This window comes from Coturnix japonica, chromosome Z (genome assembly GCF_054131305.1).
Source record: "Coturnix japonica strain WE chromosome Z, WE-NBRP24, whole genome shotgun sequence".
Classification (NCBI taxonomy): domain Eukaryota; kingdom Metazoa; phylum Chordata; class Aves; order Galliformes; family Phasianidae; genus Coturnix; species Coturnix japonica.
The window spans coordinates 65,338,542-65,360,662 of record NC_140702.1 but is presented as its reverse complement, the minus strand read 5'-3'; the positions used below and the strand labels follow the sequence as shown (position 1 = coordinate 65,360,662).

At 39.0% G+C, this 22,121-nt stretch overlaps 1 protein-coding gene and 1 long non-coding RNA gene across 5 annotated transcripts in view; one reads left to right on the top strand and one right to left on the bottom strand.

Moving 5' to 3' along the window:
- GOLPH3 (golgi phosphoprotein 3) overlaps positions 1-22,121 on the bottom strand; it is a 36,993-nt gene that overhangs the window by 4,977 nt on the left and 9,895 nt on the right. For all 4 annotated transcript variants that reach the window (XR_014939160.1, XM_085528262.1, XM_015848346.3 and 1 more), the window contains exons 2-3: positions 12,108-12,239; positions 1,676-1,790 (exon numbers count right to left, since the gene is read on the bottom strand). Coding sequence is in view for 3 of the 4 variants with exons in the window: in XM_085528262.1 (XP_085384388.1) it covers positions 1,676-1,790; positions 12,108-12,239 (247 nt within the window). In the remaining variant the exon portion in view is untranslated. The remainder of the gene's footprint in view (positions 1-1,675; positions 1,791-12,107; positions 12,240-22,121) is intronic.
- Positions 4,306-13,960, top strand: LOC146754153 (uncharacterized). The gene is made up of 2 exons (XR_014939161.1): positions 4,306-9,452; positions 9,495-13,960. It is a non-coding gene; the product is annotated as an uncharacterized LOC146754153 (long non-coding RNA).

Sequence of the window (22,121 nt, the reverse complement as noted above, 5' to 3'; positions counted from 1 at the left end):
GCAGTGTCCTTTCAGCTCTTCACAGAGCAAACAATTCTTCTTAGATGCTTCTAAATCTGGTATGTGGATGCGCCTGTGATAATAAAAACTAGCACTGTGGTGACACCTTGTGACCAATCTCTACCACTACACATTTATTCCAATACAGATGGATGGATGTTTTTAATACAGGGAGACTTGGCTTTTTGACCCAACATTCTGTATTCCCTGTACTTGCCTCTCTTTGAGGTTATCTTATAAGCAACACCGGCCTAGCAAATGTAGCTTCAAACATCCATATAAAGATTTCCACAATGGTTTTGAACTCATACACATTGGAACAGAAGGAGTATTCTTGCACTTCTGATAACGACAGCTGGAACAACTGTTTTCCCAGGATCAGGTCCCAGATTAAAGAGCTCATTTAAAACATTCGCAGTTCTCAACCATGAGAAATGCAAACTACCCTAGCACCATAGAAGAACCAGTAATTAAATACTTGTACAAGCAAAAAGGATTGATCTAAGTCTCAGCCACTGCACTAATGGTAATAATTTTTCTTAGAGCCAAAGTTTATCAGGCTCATGCCCCAAGGAAAACCTACATTATATTTCAGTTATTGCATAAACTTCTTTGAATCAGTACAAACTTGATGTTGTTAAAGCGAAATGTCTGTATTTATGAAGAGGAAAAGAACTGCCTTTACAAGCTGCAGAAGTGAAGGAGGGCTGGGCAAGAACAGACTAAATCGTGAGGATGTGCTGCAGCCCTGCCCCCTACTGACAAGAACTCTTTCATTCTCTCTACCTACTGACCAACACTCACAGAACGAGAAAGAAGGAATGGAAAGGACAAAGTATGAACTGTGCAGGAGAACATGAGAGAGCAAGGAAGGCTTATTGAGGTAGTACAGGAAAAACAGAAATACAAAGAAGCAGAGAACTGGACAAAAAAGCCAGTACATGCTATTAAATGTGGCTGTTGATCAGCTTAAATTATACAGCCCACGACTACAGCTGTTGGAGAGTTATATTAAGAGTTTTAACTGCAATTGTAAAAATGAAATCAAACTGATGTCTTTCCTTTTTTTTTTTTTTTTTTTTCCCCAAAAAATGTTTAGCTTCATATGAAGATCTGCACACAAACCACACAGATCAACTAAAAGTGATATGCAGTATTTGAAAATATTTGTTACATTTCCCCAGGTATTAAAAAAAAAGAACTCGTCTTTATTATTTCCTTATGACTGATGGCTGAATCTTCACTCTCAACTGTGACAACCATAAGGGTAGCCTCTTAACTTACCCAAAGTTCTGAGTGCTGAATCCATATGGCTAAACTCCAGGCTCCCACTGGCTCTCATTTCCAGTTATAAAGAAAGACAGTAAAGACAGTCACAGCTCCAGGGCACAGTCCTGACTCACTTCAGATTACCAGAAGACACATTTTACCGCAGGGCTGAGACGTTCTCTGACACTTCCACCCAGATCCTTTCCGTACCAACTTAAGTTGAAAGCAACAGTTACTTACACTTGATTAAAGGCTACATACAATCAGAAACAACTCTGGAAGGCAGACTAATTAAATTTTTGCATAATTTCTTCTCCAAAATCTAACAGTATAATCTCCAGTGACTCCAAGCATCCTGCTTCATTGAGGGGAGAAAAAAAGCAAATACTTTATGTCCAAGGCTTACCACTAAGCAGTTCAATCCAATTTTGTACTGTTTCAGGAGGCTGGGTCTCTTTTATGTGCTTCAGAGCTTCATCAAGCAGAACATCCCCTGTAGGAGCATCAGACTTGCAAATCACCTAAGACAGAATAAAACACAATATTTTCACTTAATTCAGACACCACAAACATCCAAAAACAAAAAAACTCTGAAAATCCACTAGTAATGAGAACAAAGGGAAAAAAAAAAGCGACAAATCTTTTTGTTAAGAATATGCAGGTTTTTAAAATATCTCATTAATAAAAAACTATTCAACATTTTAATTACAAAAACATCTGTGTTAAGTCAGTTATCCAGTATCAAAAGTTAATTAACTAAAACTACAGCTATAAAGCGTGAGTTAACACTAACTTTTATTTACTTAAGGAAGATAAACTACTAAGGTAGTCCTTCCCTTCCTCCTCGAAACGAAGGACACTACAGTTTTAAACTGTTCTCTGCTGGCAATGTTTCAAACCAACTGACTCAAAACACTGCAGTTAAGCACCTGGGCAATATGAAATTGAGAAATCAATTACAAAAATTTAAAAGGCAGGTTTTCTTCTCCCAAAGATCAATGGGAAACTATGAGCTCAATTCAACGTCTGTAATTTTTACAGCTCTGCAGAACAGAATGATGAGAAATGTTACTTTCCATTTGCTAATGGTTAAGCAAACTATACGCATATAAAAACTGATGTCACTCAATTCTAAAATGATTTAATTGAATTATTTCCCCCAGAGAGCACTGGCAAAAAAAAATCACAGTAACATAACTGAGCACAAGAATTTGAATAACTGCTTATTTAAAAGTACATGCCTATAAACCATGTGCAAATACCACCTTTTCTGGCTAAAAAGACAACAGCATGAAACTAAAAAGATACAGATTTAAGTAGTTCAATTCAATGCATTTAATAAGGAAGACATTCCTCTTTCCCACAATGCTATTTCTTTAGGAAAAGATGAATTGCCAGATACAAAGCTGCGTATGCAAACTATTAAACCTGGCAATTGTCTCACAAGCTGGCACTTTATATGCAGGTAAAGAAATAACAGGAAACAAAGAAAAACTCAGCCACATCAAAACAATTCCACATCTACAGGAGAAGCAGCAGGTAAGAGATCTTACTTTCAAGCAAAGTCAAAAGGTGCCGGCTGTCAGACAGTAAAAGCTTAAAGTATTCCAATGAAATACAGCCCAAGTTTAGCTCTGTCACTCAACCCACATTATAAACAACAAAGGAATTAAGATGTGTTTTCATAGAGTCTATAGATGAGCAGAACAGAAGTGAGTTGCAACAGTGAGAAAGCTTTGTAATGACAAGATTATCCTTAACCAGAGATGTGTCCAAAGACAACAAAGTGAAATTAGAAAGAAATGCAAAGTATTTTAGCCAGGATGAGAAACAGGGAGCACATATAGAAGATCCAATACACCACTATGTAATTTAGAATGGAAAAAAACCCCAAACCCTCCATCAACAGGCAGCAAGTCAACGGAAACAACAAAAAAGCAGCCTTTTAGCAAAGTGAAAATTTCATTCTAGGCCGTGTTAACAGAAAAAATGTAGGAAAGATCTCTAAACAGCTATCAGATCATTGCTGGAATGTCATTTCCATTTTAGATGGCGTGCATAAAGCAATCAATTTGAAATTTGAATAAAATTAACAAGACTGGAAGAGTGGCAGACTACAAAGAATAAGATTCACTTAGATACAAAAACAAAGCATGCAAAATATTTTTGCAAAGTAGGCATCAATCAGGAGTTCAGGGTTTAATTTTAGTCCAGACAACCCCTATTTGAAACAGAACACAACACGTGTGTCTTTCTGATTTACAAGCCTGAAGCACAGCTTAGCTCAAAAACCTCATCAACCACATACCAAGTTATTACATCTCTTCCAGTTTCATACCATGTTTTTCTTAACTTCTCTTAGTTTCTGTTCCTTAAATACACCAGGGCAAGTTTCAAGTGTTTTTAGTTGCTACGTTGTGTTCAATTAATAGCAACCTTCTACACCTTTCTTTAAAGATCAGGAAAAAAAGAAAAAAAAAGAAAAGAAAAAAGAAAAAACAACCACGAGCTATTTACCTTATTGAAAAGTTATCATTTTGGCAGCAGATAGTTTATTTGAAGTCTCCCATCTGATTAATTTCGCAGCAACTTCAGTTACAGCCGGCAGCTCCAGCCTCCTGCAGAGAGCAGCCTACTGCTACTAACCATCCTGCTTAACTGGTGAGGTGTGAAGTTACTGACCTGCTTTAGAGGAAACTAATTCCAAACACAACATCCTCACCACCGCCACACGGACACTCACTAAAGATCTCTTAAGAAGTTTAGGAAACAGCTTCCCTTGATTATGTAGAGTTAAGATACCTTTTATTACCACTGCAAGGAGGTTCAAGAAGGTAGTCAGCATATGATCTGTGATGACAGAATGAGCCTCAACATAAAGGCACTTAGAGGAAAGCTACAAGGAGTCTTCTCTTCCAAACTGAACCACCACTAAACACATTATTCCAATTACCCTTCCCCTCAAAAAAAAAAAATAATAATAATAATAAATAAAAACAAAAAATTATTTTGCTTTACAATTCCATGGTATTTTTTCTTCCTTTCTCTCCCTCTCAGCACATGGACACATGCAATAAGGGGAGCTCAGACATCTTTTTCCTCTCTTCACAGATCTGCCTTTCTTGGACAAGGATTTATTGACTAAAATCTCTTAGTTAATTCTTTCCAGAGTCACTGAAGCACAATAAGAGTGGAAACTGAGTTGGGCATGTTGTGAATTGAACCATCATAGAAGACAAAGTATCCACACAAGGGAACATTTTTTCCTCTTTTTAATAGATGAACTAAGGTTAAGAAGCTACAAACCTGATTAGAGATTATGATCCTCAGCCTCATTGCAGAAATCTTTCTTTACTCCAATTCTCCAGGAATTTATCACATACTAGATTTACCTCATAACCAGCCACTAAGAATATTTCAATCATATAAAGTATTTAATTTGCATTTTCCACATCATTCTGCAATTAAGCAGCACTGAAGATTAAGCACCTCATGCACTCATTTTTTGAGTGAACTCTTCATTACTTAGTTTTAATAATAATAAAAAAATCACTCATGCATGAACTGCTCAGAATTGTCAGTTATAAAACAGAGGTAAATCCAAGGAATTGCTGAGATTTATTTAAACAATAAAAAAAGCTGTAATTACTAGTTTTGCTTTCTGAGACAGTAAAAGGCAGCACAGAATTCCATTTTCCACCTTCAACAACCACTAGTCTCAGAAACTATTTTATTTACATACAAACCTCAACTTTCATTTCTTTGCTTCCAGTAGCGGCACCAGCAAATACAACTCTGAAACAATGCAGTGATTTTACACTCTCCAGACAACACAAAGACCAGTCATACTGCTATTGGAAGACTCTCTAAAGTTCATCACCAATCTGCCTGTTTTCTTAGTTTCATCTGTATCTGACATTTAAGCACAGTTAAATGCCTGCACTACTGCCCAAAAAACTTGTCCCACCGTTCCTCTTCTTCTCAGCTTATTGCTTCTGTCCCATGTCCCACATCAGACAACAAGATCAAGACAATGATTCGAGTAAAGATTTAACTGAGCAGAGAAGTGAATGAGTTTTAAGTCGTAGTGATTACCTGATATAGCTCCACAAACACTATTAACAGCTGAAGGGAAACTCGAAAAAAAAACCGAACAAGTAATAGAAAGTTAAACTTTCCCCTTCAGAACATGGCTGTAATGATAATATGGGTTTGTGTTACAAATCAGAGCACCTAGTTTTCAAAAAAGCAATACAGTATTAAACACTGCTAGACTTGAAATAAGAGTGGAAGCAATACAAGAATTATTTCCATACTGAGAGGTGAAGTAGAAGAAGCATCAGATTATGAATCAGTACTTGCATGAAGTTCCTTAGACAGAAATCAACTGCATTTGAATTTTATATTAGATCATTTCCAAAGAACTCTCCTGCCTGCAAAACAAGCTCTAGATTTTCTTTCAACAACAAAAAGAATGAAGCATTAAAATGCTACATAGCTTAAAAAAAGAAAAAAATAAATAAAAAATAAAAAATCAAAGTCAAAAACCAGACAGACCAACCCCCAAAATCTGATTTTTAACAAAAGGAGGAATACATGAATTTGGTTCATATGCTGCAGTAAGGGCATGGCACAGGTTATTTTTCCTATTTTCCTAAAAAGCACAGTTAAAACTTCTGTTAGACAGACCTGACAAAGTCTGCATAGAAAGAAAATAACTGCTAAAGAACATTCCTGAATGCCTAAGGAGCCAAAAGCTTTGTGGGGGAAAAAAAAAAGATTGTGCAAACTAATCAGTGCTGAATATGTTTACATAAAGCTAAAAGTAGGAGCTGTTTGCCTCGACAGAGGTTCAATTCTTCAGAAAAGAAGGAAGCTGGGAGATGTTTGAGGAACTTGGGAGCTCTCCTTTAAAAAAAAAAAAAACATTAAAAAAAATTAATGAAGCATAATATTGATAAGGAAATAGCCCACAAAAGAGCATTTATTTGTGGTGAACAGAAATATTTGACCACGCATTCAGTAAAGCTATTTAACAAATATCCACTGAAGCTGATGAAGTAAAAATTCTTCAAAGAATTTTTATGCATTTGAAAAGGAAAAATCCAGCAGCAAAAGGAATAAATTAAAGCCTCTAATCCTCAGCTTAATTCAGTAAGGAACCTTAAAAACTCATCTTAAACATCAGTGAGAATAAAGGGGTAATCTGTTATATTGTTAAAATGTAAGCTTTGTAATACTTCAGAAAGATCATAGCTACAAAAGTGTGTCCCATCCCTGGTTTCCGTCCTCCTGAGAGGGAGGTGGCTGGAAGTGTTAATTTCCCGTTAATGGAAGTGTTTAAAGTGACTGGTCAAGGGGAGTGAGGGGGAGGACAAAAGCCCCAGCTGATTTTCTTTCTTTTCGTGACAGGAACTGTTTGTCATCGTTGTTATCTTTGCAATTGTTCAGTGTTTCTGTTACAACAATATTGTTTGTGGAATTCCATTTATAATATAAGTGCTATTGTTGCTGGGGACATTGGTTATAGCTCTTATCCAGGGAATTCCTACACCATGGGCAAGTAGGCAGACTCCATTACCCAGCAACGGATAATTTATAAGTGGCTGCTATATAGTGTGAATGTTAAATGCTGGATCCAAGCTGTGAGTGGTATTATTGTGTGATCTGAAAGCAACTGGATGCTTGTTACACCGTGAAAGTAATTGCAACCCTGTATTTGTTGTTAGATGCTTAACCTGTAACGCTATCCAGGAATTACAGTGAACATAGGAGACCGGCATATTTCTGTTGGGGTTGTGAGCTGGGGTTTAAAGAGCAACACGTATCAGGTCTAGCTGATATACTAGCTATAAGGCGTGGACTCTGGGGAACAACAAAGAATTAATAAGATTTTATATGGGGGGAACACAGAGAAAGGAGGTTCCCATCTGAATCCCACTTGTATGCACCTTGGCTCATTGGCGAGATATTGCCTGGGAGCACCCTGAGCAAGAAAACTTTAATCAAGTTTTGTAATCAGTGGTGGTTGTTAGACAAGTTGGAAAGCAATGAATAATGGCCTGTAAATGGCACTTTGAATTACAACACCCTTTTACAGTTAACGTCGGTTTTGAGGAGGGAGGGCAAAGGGGAGGAAGCCACCAACGCTTATTCGTTCTTTACTCTCCATAATGACCCTGAATAGCAGTGGGATTGTGGCATGGTGCCACCCAAGGACGCGATGGTTTTAGCATTAGAAAGGGAGAAAAAGGGGTGGGGGAAATCCCATAAGTAACTTCCCTCTCTTCTATTTCTAAAGCAGCAAGTGACCTCCCCAGAGAAGGAGGGTGGCCGAGCTGCTGATCCCGTGCAAGGTCCTAGAGGGAGTAGTACGCACTCTCGATGACTGAGGGAATGGGAACAACATAAACGGGACCTGGCAAGTTTTCCTTTCCTCCTAGGGAAGTCTTCTTAGGTCAAGGTAACGCCGGCTGGTTTTACTAGTAGAAATGCTAGAGTCTCAGGAAGGAAATGAATCCCTTAATTGAGGATTCTGTAAGAGTAGCAGAACAATTAGATCAATTTCTAGGGCCTAATTTCTATGTTCATCATGGATATGTTGTTTACTGGAGAAGAAAGAGGTGTGATTAGGTGGGCAACTGTGCAAGCGTGGAAAAGGAATACAGAGGGAAGCCTGAGCTCTGGAGGGAGGCAGAGAGAGGAAGGATCCAGGGGACAGACTGTACTGATTATTGTCCCTGTCTTTATGGTTGTTGAATGTTTATGTTGTGAAAGTGCTACCTAAGAGGCTGCTATGGGACAAGAGGTGTCTAAAGAGATACTGAGGAGACCCCCTGGGTTGTATTTTGGCTCACTGGAGAAACTGCTGGTGAGCCAGAGGGAATACTGAATAATAAACCAGGAACATAAATGGAGTAATGGGATTTATAATTATATTTATAATTTATAAAGAGTCCCCTAATCAAGAGACCAAGTACTGGGTGTTTGTGGAAGGTGAAGTATTGTTTGATTTGTGGATTTTGAAGTTCGGAAAGTGACAAGAGTTTGGGAAAGACACAGGCTGAGGAAGGCAAAGTTGAGCAAGGTGTAACAGGCAAGTCGTTACAGAGAAGAGAGGTGAGGGATCTGGAAAAATTGATTGAGAAACAGAAATAGGAAGTAAGGAAACTGGGAACAATAGCAGCTGTCACTGTTGCTGCACCAGAACGGGACCTGAGGACCCAGAGATTCCCTCAGGGAAGAGGTTAAGGGGCAGCCTGGAAGGGCTCAGGGAGAGTTCCACCCCCATTGGGTGGGAAGCAGGGTGAAGAGGCTTACATTCTGATACAGGCATCTCTTATTCAGCAATACATCAAGAATTGTTACCTGTAGATTATTTCTGTAATTGTTGTAGAAGCTACCGGCAAAAGAAGCTTACTTTTTGGGGACCAAATAAATACAGGCTTGGAGGGCATGCAAGAATACATGAATTATTCTACACACCAGGCACTCCAAAACCATTACCTGGGCATGATGTATTAGAACAGCTGAATGTAGAGATTAAATTTAGTAAAGAAAACTGGAGTGTCAAGCAAGACCAACTGACTGAGAATTTTACATCCAGCTTTAACACAAACTGGTAAAAGCAATGTTGTACCCCCAGAAATCTTAAATCAGGTATACTCAGGAGCACGGGCATCAGGAAGAGCCAAAAATGCAGCCTAATAGAAGTTAAAGATGGGAGCCAGCCCAGTCAGGGTACGGCAACATCCTTTGAGGATGCAAGACTGTAGGAGGATAAAAGAAATAACAAATAACCTTATGGATTTTGGATTACTAACTGGATAGGGATCTGAATATAACACCCCAATTTTGCCAATGAAAACTGGATGGCAAAAACTACAGTTTGGTACAAGATTTGAGGGCAGTGAATAGAATTGCTGACAACCCATGGTGGCAAATCCACACATTTTAGTAGGTGTGGTTTGTCATTCTGGATTTGAAGGATGCTTTTTTCTGCCTGGTTTTGCTAAGGAAAGTCTAAAATTATTTGCCTTTGAATAGAAAAACACCAATACAGGGAGATAAAAATAAATAAATCAGTTAACCTGGACAGTGTTACCCAGGGTTGTGAGAACAGCCCTATGATTTCTGGGAACTGGTCAGCTCATGAGCCTGAGACTTGGTTCCTCCATCCCAAGGTGGAACTTTACTGCAGTACATGGATGCCACAGCAACTAAAGAGGACTGTGCAATGGACAGTGTGTTTGCTGAATGTCTTGGTTTCAGTGGTTATGAAGTTTCTCAACAGAAAGCTCAACTGATCAAAGGGAAGGAAGGAAGCAATTTGGCAAAAGCCCAGGACAGCAATGCAGAGCTACCTCCAAACCAGCAGTGTGTGACTGCATGGAGACTGTGCCAGTCAGCCAGACCTACAGGAAGAACCACGGGATGATGCAGAGGATTCCTGGATTCATCGACAGAAGCAGTTTTGTGAGACAAGGCTACCATAAGGCAGGATTATGCAGTAACTGCTACTGACAAGGTAACTGAGGGAAAACCACTACCCGTGAGGACTTCCACTCAGAAGGCTGAAATGACTGCCTTGACAAGAACCTTAAATATATGGACAGATGCTTTTGGGGTGGTACCCACTAATGGTACTATCTGGAAAGAGCAAGGATTGCTTACACACAAGGAAAACAAATTCAGCATGATGTAAATCCACCAAAGAGTGTGGATGCTCTACACTGTAAAGGACATCAGAAGAGTGACACTGTAGAGGAAACCAGAAATACGATGGTGGATCAGGTGGCAAAACAGGCAGCTAAAGGAGAAGAAACTGGTGAACTGACTTTAATTCCAGATGATATATTTAAAATATCAGAACCGGAGTCAGAACCTATAAGGTATTCTAAAGATGATAGGAATCTAATTAATGATTTAGAGAAGAGAGCAAGCTGACAGATGGGTGCATACCCAGATGGACACATTGTTGTGCCCGTTAGTAATTTATGGAAATTGGTTCTAAGGGATGAAGTAATTATATGATCCTAGTACCACGAACAGAGTACAAGAGGGGCCGTACTGGGAAAGGGAACCTTCCAGGGCAACAATGGCAAACTGATTTTTATGGTATTGCCAGGAAAAAGGAGGATTTTGTTATGTGCCAGTTGGTTCAGAGTAGCCAGAGGCTTTCTGTTGCGGAACCAACAAAGCTATTGTTACAGAAAATAATTCCAAGAATTGGCATTCCAGCAACTACTTCCTCTGATCGAGGGCCTCACTTTGTAGCTAAGGTAGTGGCACAAGTAAGCTAGTTGTTAGGGACTGACTGGCAATTACATACTCTCCATCAGCCACAGTCAAATGGTCAAGTAGAGAAAATAAACCATCTGAAAATTATTAAGTTAGGGCAGGAGTCTGTGGTGACTTGGCCCCCAGCATCACCAATGGCATTAAGAACCAAACCTTGAGTGAAGGAAGGACTAAGCCCATTCAAAATGCCATATAGTAGGCTGTATATGATTCAGAATTGTACCTCAAATCACGTAGGTGAAGAGACCTTGACAGGACACATAATAGGCCTGCAACAGCAGTTAAAAGAAACAGAAAAACCTGCTTTGGGCATAACAGCAAGAAGACTGGATGGATCTCTTCCTAATGTTAAATCTGGAGATTATGTATATGTCAAATCCCACTCAGATTCACTGCTCATGTGCAAATGGGAAGGACCATTTTTGGTAATATTAACATCATAAACAGCAATCTAGGTGAAAGAAAAGGTGTTGTGGATTCACCATCCTGAAGTCAAGAAGACAGCAAAACCACTGTGGACTGTTGAAGAACCCCTTAAGCTTAAGAAGGCAACACATATATTTACTTTTCCTGGGGACATCTGTATGCTATGTTGTTTTATGTGGATGTGTAAACAAACAGGTGATAGCTAATAACAGAATAATTTAGCAAAAGAATTTGCTAGGACATAGAAAAGGGGGGAAACGAATAAAAGGCTCATCTGTTATATTGTTAAAATTATAACAGATAAAAGTATAACAATGGAAATGATAGGGGGTCATTAGTTAGGGGTGGAGTCTGGGGCATAGAATGGGTGTGGAATATTGTAATGAATTTCTAGAATTAATTGCAATAACTACTCCTTGTACCATGAATATGCATGTATTCCCTCTAGAAATAGGGATGTTTACCTGCTTTCAGCGTGCAGGCTAGGAAGGAGTTACACCCCCTGCACCCAGCCAGACAAATAAAATCTATCTGCTCTACAACTACTGCGTGGTTACAGAGTTTGTTCCACAAGTCAAGTGACTAAAACCATTTTAACTAGACACATCTGTGTGTTGCCAGGGGCCCAAAGCACAGGAATGTCTCCTTCTACAGTGCAGGGATGGCAGCACTGTGGGCGCCTTGAGAATTGCAGGATGCATCCAGCACACTGACAGTCAGCTGTCCCTATCAGCTCCAGCCCACATCTAGCCCACGTTGCAAGAGCCAGTTCCTTCAGCAGATTACAGCTGGTGTTTGGTGGCTCCTAGTAGCAACTGCTGCCACAGCACCATGGCCACCACCACTGCCAACTGATTATGAAAGGTTCCCAAGTACAACAGGAACAGGTCAACAAGAACAAACAGGAGCTGTGAACAAACACAGAAGATTTTCCAGGGTACTTTAGCTCACTGTTTAAACTCCATGGATGCAGATTAAGCCACCACTCAATCTCTAACCACATTTAAAAAAAAAAAAAAAAAAGTGTTTTGTTACAACCATTTGTAATTTACAGCTACTGCACTGTCTGAAACGCAACACAAAAGTGAAAATGACCACATAACTCCACTTACTTTTCTTGTCAGCAGACTTTTACGCCTCATTCCACAAGCCTCTAGCTGAAGACGACCACGCAATGCAAGTTCAATTAACATGCAGCCACGCAATCCAGAGGAGATGCAATCATTCCAGAAGGATGTGTAACCCTGTGAAGAATGAAAGACAGTCAGATACTTCCACATGCACCTGAACACAAATAAAAAGAAGTATGCTGTGTTCTCTAAGCAGTTATCTTGCCTTCATACAGTTTAATGACAGAAAACCGTCATTTCTGTACTGTAAATGTTAAAGAGAAACAGATGAATTTTCTTACTTTTGAGGCTCTGTCAGTTCTTTGAAGAACTAGGAAACTTCAGGAAAGTGACGGAAAACAAAACAGCAAGATAGGCCAGAGAGCTCAAGCACATCAAAATAAACAATATATTTCTAAGACATCAACCACTTGGCATTACTAGAATCTCACAGGCTTATTTGAGTTCCATGATAAACAGAAACATGCCATAAACAATACGACACTGAAATAATGATTATATGGAGAAAAAAAAATAAAAAATCAACATTAAGTAAGATAGAAAACATCTTGTAAATGGAAAGATCAAACAAATGCTGCAATCAGCACAAACTGAAGACCAGATTTCCCAGTCTGAACATAGTACCAGTGACCCAAGGCAATGCTACATGCTTGGGGCAAAGTGGCTGGAAGACTGAGCAGAGGGAAAGAACCTGGGAGTGTTGGTCAGTGCTCGGTTGAACGAGCCAGCAGTGTGCCCAGGTGGCCATGAAAGCAAATGGCACCCTGGCTTGTATCAAAAATAGTGCAGACAGCAGGAACAGGAGGTGTTCGTCCCCCTGTACTCAGCTCTTGTCAGGCTGCACTTCAAGTACTGTGTTCAGTTCTGGGATGTGCACTGCAAGAAAGTCATTGATGACCTGGTGTGTGTCCAGAGAAGGGCAACAAAGCTGTAAGGGGTCTAGAGAACAGGGCTTATGGGGAATGGCTGAGGGAGCTGGGGTTGTTCAGCCTGGAGAAGAGGAGATTCAGGGGAGACCTCATTGCTCTCTTCAACTCAATGAAAGGAAGATCTGGCAAGGAGGAGGTTGGCCTCTTCTCCCATGTAACTAGTGACAGGACAAGGAGGAATGGCCTTAAGCTGCTCCAGGGGAGGTTCAACTTGTTAGGAAGAACTGTGAAAGAGTGAGTGGTCAGGCACTGGAATGGGCTGCCCAGGCAGGTAGTAAAGTCACCATCCCTGGAAACATTCAAGAAATGTGTAGATACTGTACTGACGAATGTGGATTAGTGGAAAATATTAAATACTGTGATTGGTGGGCAGTTGGACTGGGTGATCTTGAAGGTCTTTTCTAACGTTGGTGATTCTACAATAGTAAACCAAACCAAAACATTTTCCAACAAATTTTTTAACAGTAACTATTTTTTCACCTAAACCCCCTGAAAACATTAATATTTCTGAAACATGAGGCATACTTCTCCACAAACCACATTTATTTTATGAACCACATCACACGTTTCATGCTTCATCTATATTTCTGCATTGATAGCTGTCTGCAGAACAGAACACCTCACCCTGTAAATTTCCTTAACAGTTAGAAACGCTATTTATTGACTTTTGTACTCTCCTGTTCATGTATAGTGACAAAGACTTATAAAAAGGATTCCATTTTAATTACTAAATACTCAGCACTGTTCTTTAAGTTCTGTAATGTTAAGACAAAACAAAATCATTTCAAGAAATGATTTTCCTTCTGACAAATGACTGCAGAAACAATGGTATGACCCAGAAAGGCCTTCCAAAAATCCTGCAGCAATGCATCCTGTCCATGAAAACAGTCACTTTGGGATACAGGAAACAACAGAAAAAAAGGAGAGCGCTCATAAAATTTACCCTACCCAGCAACTAAGACCAGCCCAAATCATGAGCAACACAACCTTACAGTATTTGCAAATGACATCTGTCAGTGCACAGAGACACCAGACAGACATACCAGAGGTCCACGAAAGCAAACACAAATTAGGCCTAGCTAATGTGTTTTCATTTTGCATTTAGATGCTTTGAACAGCTGTAATATATAAACAAACAATAGTTGTAAAAATTCCACAGAATTTTTACGAAGTTGTTAATGAAATATCAGATGTTTACTTAAAAGGCCTTAATGTTGCAAAGGCATTCTGGAAGTTATCTAGCCAGTCTTTCTATCCAAAACTGATTTTTGTGAGAATCAGCTATTACCAAATGTCAGCCACTCCATAAATTTTTTGGTTGGCATCAGACCACTTCCTTCTCAAAAGAAAAACAAGCATGTAAGATAAGGTGCAGTACTTGCTTTATGAAATAAAACGATGACTCCTACGTCCTATTTCAAATCAATTATGCCCTTTAAGTAAAAAATAATTTCTGAAATCAGACAAGATATATATAAACCAAAAATCAAACAAACAGCTATGGGCTGATACATGAATATTTCTTTCTACTATGAAGTATTATACTATACTATACTAAAGAGTTTAAATTCTCGAAATTACTTCCTTGTTTTGTTAAGAGAAGACAGATTTATTTTTAAAGTATTTGTCAAGGAGGTGACAGTAATTACTCAGCATTAAACCCTTTGTTTCATCAATTATCCAACATGTACAACCACAGACTGCGTGATGTAGATAAATGAATAATCCTAGGATAATTCAGGTCAGAAGGGACTTCATGAAATCTCTATTCCAACTTTCAGCTCAAAGCAGGTTCAGTTACAAAGTCAGTCCAAATTATGCAGGGCTTTATCCAAGCAGGTCTTGAAAACCTGGGAGGATGGAGACTGCAAAACCATCTGATGATTTAATGAAGCAATTCCGAAAGGTAGTTCAAAGGGATCATGATCTTCAAAAAAGGAACTGCTTTGTCTAGTGAGTTCAATGACATTAAAGTCATGAGAAGGTCCATTGCCTCAACTTTTTTTCAGGCTCGAAGTTTGCAGGGTATCCACAAGATAAGGAACGTCTCATTAGACAGAGACTATATTAGCACAGTAAGGAACAAGGTATTTTATAACAGCCAGTGACATCCTAAACATTTTACAATCCACTAAATTGGTCTTTCTAGATAGTTCAATCAGACTGATTGACCAACCTTGTTCAGAACTTACTGCAATAATGTCAGTCAATTGAGGGAACCTTCTAAGAAGGTGAAGTTAGCACACAGCAGTCTAACTAAATCATCCTTAAATTAACTTGAGCTTTCTGGTGAAACAAAGCAGAAGCAGACATTTATCTTCCACTCTGAAAAGAGTTCCCTGACACCCACCTCAAATGATGCATGTAGTCAAAGAAACGGAAAAGAAAAACAATAATGTTGAGCACTATGGTACTACCTATTAAAGAGGTCATAAGTGAACAGCAAAGAAAAGAGGAATGAAAAGGGTGGAGAGAATATACAGAGAGGAAGCTTTGTAGAACAGTGTACTGTTTGCACAGGAAGCAACTACTCCTTCTGCCAGACAAGAACTAGAGGGTGGCAACTGAAACTATCTTTTTTTAACCTGTCAAAGACAAATTCCTTGTCTACGTAAGTACTAGACTGTTTTTATAGGAAGGTGAAAGTTTTCTTCAAATAACTTCTAAATGGATTCTGCAAGCAGTACACAATCTGGGAAATTACCACAGGAGTACAAAGTGTGCACTGAAAGTCCTTCTGTGCACGTCAGTTCCTGAACGCTGCCCGGACACTGCTGGTTATAGAGCAATGAAGACAATAAGGGTTCAGTTTGACATTTTATCCCTGTTTTTATGTTATGTTCCAAACGCCCAGCAGTCCCAAAATGCTTTCAGAACAAAGGTCACTATTGACAGGCACAGGACATTTCACTATTTGATGTTCCTGAACAGCACCAATATTCCCAGCAACACAAAGCCAAATATTTTTCACTTTTCCTACAAGCCTTTACTGATTTTATAAACATTCAAAGCTGGCAGACAATGGTGGTGGGGAAGACTTAGAAGGCAGTGAGTTGTAATTGTTTTTATCTGACAGCAATCACATCAGAATAGCACAAAGCTATGAATAGCTCACAAGACAGTTTTAAATCTACACCGATTCAATGATCCTTAGACTGTTTACAACTGTCATGTTTATTTACAGAAACACAGCAGAAAAGTTCTTTTGAGCTGACCTAGAAATTGCAATATAAAAAATAGTTTTGCTAGACAAGCATAAAGGGAAATAAATAATGTTTATAGTAGAATCTTGCAACTGTATTAACTTTGAAAGCTCAAACTTTCCACTAAATTACAGAAAAGCACAGAGCTAAGACTAACACCCTCTTTCTATTTAAAAAATAGGTTATCCAAAATTCACACTCATTAAAACATTTCTCTCCCATCACATGGTGAAGCACATACTCGCTTTGTTCTCTTGCCCATTTCCCAGCTCTTTACTTCTGTCCAGTAAACCACTGATCACCACAGCTGCTACTTACTGAACACCATCCATATCCTGACCACAGTTCTAACACCACTGTGTTACCTACCCTACTGCCTTATCCACCATTCCCTGCCTTTACTTTGCCTCTTCAGCTGTATGTCTACACCATTCACCCACAACACACTTCTCTTACAGCAGCTTGCTTCCCTGCTACATGCTTATGTGATATTAAGATATTAAACTCTCACACACACCTGCATTTATCAGAGACCGAGTTCCTATGATCCTCATGGATTTCACTGTTCAGGCATATGGTGCGTACCAGATAGCAGACAACATATTTACACCATCTATGGAGAGCAGCCATCTTATTTTTGTTTCCAGTTGAAGAGGGGGAAAAGCCACATGATTGTACTGGCACACATTCAAGCTACCCTTACCAATACATTGGGCTGAGCAATGCTGACCTAAGCAAAACTCCTGCAGCTTCCTCCTATGTGCGGTGGGAATCCAAAAGCTGTGGTCTGTATATAAAAAAGCAAAAAACACAAACATATACAGGAAGCCATGTCCTACAAATGCTGGCATGCAGAATGTAACAGGAGTCTGGGTTGATGCACATACCCCACAGAAAGGAAATGACCCCAACTGGAGAGGTCCTACCAGTGTACCCTGACACTTTCACTTGTTTCCCAACTTCTTTACCCTGCTTAATTCCAATATCTTTGACTATCAAACTTCACAAGACTATATTTAAAGAGGAGTAGGGCCCTGGGACATGCGCAGAAAGATCTGAAGATTGCTAGAAATTATGAGAAATCCTGCGCAAATAAACAAATGCCTTTCAGGAGCTCCAACATCGCCCTGGTTATGAAAAGCCTTGTAGCATCTGATTACACTGTAAAAAAAAAACAGAGCAAGAAAAGTAAACTTAGAATACACATACTGCACCAACAGCACCAAAGGATTCTATGTATACAATCTCTTTTAAATATTTTATTGAATCACTCAATACAACTAAGCACAATTACAGAAAGAGAGCTATTGCAAAGTATTAGAATACATTCCTAAGGATTTTCAATTTCTAAGGTATTCAGTATAGACTTGTTCACACTTAAAATCCATAAGTCTTATGCAAATTATGGAATCTGATTATTAAGAAAAACTTCAACCAACTGATAACACTTTCTCCATCTGAGACCCCCAAAGCTACTGCAGTAATGACCACTACAGTTGTACACAATCAGAATGAGGAAACATGACCAGAATAACCAGTGGTGTATGGCAACTATTACTGTCAAATGTGATTTATACACAATTGATGTTACTTTAAAAACCTGAACATAAATTCAAAAATATTTCACTTTAGTATTGAACAGCCAGTGAACAGTCATTCACCCACCTATCTCATTGCTCTATTCAGTTCCAAGAAACTGTGAGTCCTGTTCTGTTACAAAAGAAGTCCAGTATTCTCTGTCTCAAGCACAAATTAAAGTCAGCTAATAGCATGGCAAAGAAATACAACAGAATTGCAGATGCTATTTTATATTTATAGACATCACCTGAAAATACTGACCAAGAAAGTTTCTAACAGATAAGTTTAAAAATACATTTTATTACAAATGAGGACAAAGGACTTGAGTGGGGCCATGTAATATTCTACTTCAGAACATTCTGTTTTACCCTTAAGAGTTACTAAAAGCTTCTTCCCATTATAGAAAAAGACATCCTCTTTCCAATTCTTCAAATATCTCGTAATAGAAAACCAGAAGTTCTATTATACTCTGCAAAAACCAGAAACTGGCAGAGAACTCTGAAAAACATCACAGATTCATAAGAAAAGAGGATTAGTAGCTGCAGAGCTCCAAACCTGAGACTTTGAAGATACACGTGGTAACACAAAGCATGCTTAATGTAGTTGGTTAAGGCTATCTGTTTATAGAACCTTCTTCAGCACATGTTAGATTGTGACTTTCAGTGCATCTCCTTATCTAATGCAGCAAGTCTCAAGCTATTACAGATCACTCTAGAGACCACAGAACCATAGCAAATGAATGGAAGTTTTCTAAGTCTTAATTAAAAAACATCACAAAGCCACGCAGTAGTCCATGAAGGTTACTGAGAGTTAATATGACCCACTTGCTAAAAAAACAGAATTCATTTATTTAGAGAACAGGCTCATCAGGCTCAGCTTCAACTCTGCAGACTCAATAATATTCAGTATTAGAGGTCAGTGCTTGGCTGAAGGCTCAGCTCAGACTCAATTTACATGTATGAAAAGCCACAACAGCAAAGCTTCTGAGGGGAGTTAACTCTTTGCAAGGGTAGATAATGGCAGAATAAGGGGAAATGGCTTTAAGGTGAAGGAGGGAAGATTTCGGATGGATGTCACAGGGAAGTTCTTTACTATGAGAGTGGTGAGGTGTTGGAACAGGCTGCCCAAAGAGGTTGTGGATGCCCTGTCCCTGGAGGTGTTCAAGGCCAGGTTGGATGGGGCCCTGGGCAGCCTGGTCTAGTATTAAATGGAGAAGTTGCTGGCTCTGCATGCAGCAGGGAGGTTGGAATGATCAATAACATACCTTGCAATCCAAGCCATTCTATGACAGCACGTGAAGTAATGCTGCCCAATCTAAATTTCTCTCCATAAAGGCCTTTTCATTTCATATGCAGATCTCAGAGTACCTCTCACACCCTCACCCAACACCCTCTGTTAAAAAGAGGAACAGAAGATCCACTGTAACAAAACTGAAACAATTAAAGGGGAGCATTCTGAACAAAAAACATCAGTGGAGCTACCTAAAAATCATACATGCCTGTACTCAGGAAATTCCAAATTCTTCTCTTACAAAATACACAAACAGAAAGATTTCAAAAATTTAGTAAGGAAAGCAATCTTTGAAACTTATTACTTCTGCATGACTGGCATTCAAATGCTGTGTCAAAGGTAGCCATATAAAGCCTCTAAAGTACAAAACTACTATGTTTATATAAGATACCTAATTCTCCCAAGCAGTAGTTTCTTCGTTGCCTTCTGTTCTTCCTGATACGTGGCAGACCATGTTAAGTTCTCAGAAGTCATAGATGATAAACATACAGAAAAAAAAAACAGGCCTGGCAGCATTGTGGGGCATTACTGAGATCAATTAAACTAGGCCTCCTCAATCAGTTTCCTAAATTAACACACCAGTATAATAAAGACACAATGCTGGAAACGTCATGGTGAGCCACAGTTCTGGAAACACAAGAAATGCAAAGTGTCTCGTTTCTCCTTTGGAGATGAGGAAAAGGAAAAAGCGTTGCCAACAGATGCATAACCTGAGATGGACTAGATAAATCAAGTGTGGGTCGTGGAAGTACTCAGTCAGTTTGGGTTATTTGTAGGCCTAGGCAAAACAGTATGATATAATTTATAAGCTGCACTGCACAATTATGAAGGTCTACTAATGGCATTTACACAGCATGATGCATAATGAAGCAGGAAAACTCAAATGATCACTTTGAATAGCCATCCCAGTAATGAGAGAAAGACTCACATTTTTAATGTACTTAGAAGTACTTAACATGGTAACAAGAAACACCAGGGAGGGGGAAAAAAAAGAAAAAAAGAAAATCAGGGAAAGAAACAGAGGTCAAAATGATACCCTGGTGCATTATTACCTTGCCAGCCTAAGAACTGCTTTTGAATCACTACTTTCCATACATCATTTCAATTGCTCTTCCTCTCATTGCAGTTCTAGTGACTGGTAAAATCACTGCATTTCAAACCCTACCTTGCACAAAATTCCTTAAACTTGAGGAGGTAAGTCCTCCTCTGTGTTTTCATTTCCAGCCACCTGAGAGCCACACCAAAAAAGGCAGCTCAAAAGAGCCCAAACTTCTGCTGAGAAACAGTATCTGCTTTTGCACTTGGTGACAACTCACTGTTACTCTCACCCTTGAGTCCACAGCAGTATTTGCATAGAGAGCTGTATGAGAAAGCAGTCTCTCTGAAAGCCAATGGTAGTTCCTTCATCTGATTCACTGAGCAGCTGAAATGATTTCAATGGCAGCAAATAAGCAGGAAAAAAAGGAAAAAAAGAAAGAAAAAGGAAGATGGTTGGGACAGACAGCAAGAGGCAGGAGCACCCCCTTCAGTAACAACCCCACATTTGTCTTTTGGATAAAGAGCGTATTAAACACTACATTCAGCACTTAACATGAGCTCCCTGCTTTAGATGACCCTAATCATCATAAGTTTGAAGTTATAAAGTTATATTATTTAAATCTGACAGAACAGCAACAGCATCGTTTTATGATTCTCTGAAGCAATACCAAGCTCTTTCAAAGGTGTCTGCTAACCTATTATTAGCTAACACAAAGCACAGATAAAACATAATAATCCCAAATCATTATCCACTACACGCTGAAACCTACTGCAAAAGACAGGCAGAGATGATTTCTCTTGAAGTATAGGCTTGATGTTATGATGTACTTCACAATGGAGTTGACCACAGCAGTGAGAGAACTCTCACTTTTACAGTCAAGGAGTTCCTGACTGAAGCAACATCTTATGTTTGGATCTGCAGAATGAGAGCTGGGGAGGACAGAGGGCAATGAGTAACTGCATACACTGTCCAGGCACATTGCAATGGGTTAAAACTGTGTTTTTCTGCCACTGTTTCCACATCAAGAATGGTTGATGCCCTTCCTTTGCACCCTCTGCAAACACAATTCTAAAGCTGCTACAACAGATTTTATTTTCTGCTTCTGAACTATGATGTTTAATGGAGTACACTTGTTTTATTGTTTTGTTTTTAATGAAAAGTACCAGCAAATTAAGGAGCATGGGGCTATCGTAACTCTCACAAAGAAGAAAACCACCTTAATATACTGTTTATTTTACATAGGCCTCTGCATTTATTACTAACACTTTGAACGTTTAAAAGCAAGAATCACCTAAAAAACTGCAACATCTCCTTAATGCTGTTCTCATATTCAAAGAGGTAAAATACAAACTATAAGCAGTACGTATATAAAAAGGATAAAGCAGGCATCTGGTTTATTATAAACTGTGTTTTAACATAAAATTTCACTCCTTTACGTAGACCAAAAATGTTTGTTTTATGAATTCCTAATGCATCTACCATCACTACTCCTTATCAGACACACTACATCTCCTTGGGTATTCCCGTCACATCTTGCAACTAAATGGAGATCCCGGCCTAGAAGGGTAGAAGAGGACAATGAACAGAATGGAAACCTTGAATTCAGAACCTTTACATAACATTGCCGAAGGTAAAATTGATGCTTAGGAAATATTACCTGGTATTGTTGCAGGTAAGCAAACCTGTTCTCAGTGACAGTGCAACTTCACAAAATCTCATACAGACAAAAAGTCAATAACCGGGTTGCTGTAATACAGAGTTCTTAGATAAGGAAACTCCTTGAAAGACAGTGATTCATTATACAAAGAGGAACAAACACAGTTGCTGGATCTTGGGTGCAAGTCAAGATCGATGCAATGTATGCTTAACTCAGTGCTGAGCGTACTCATCAAGGTATTAGTCCAACAAAACAGCACCTGACTTTTCCAAGCAATCCTAAAAACTTGAACAACATTCT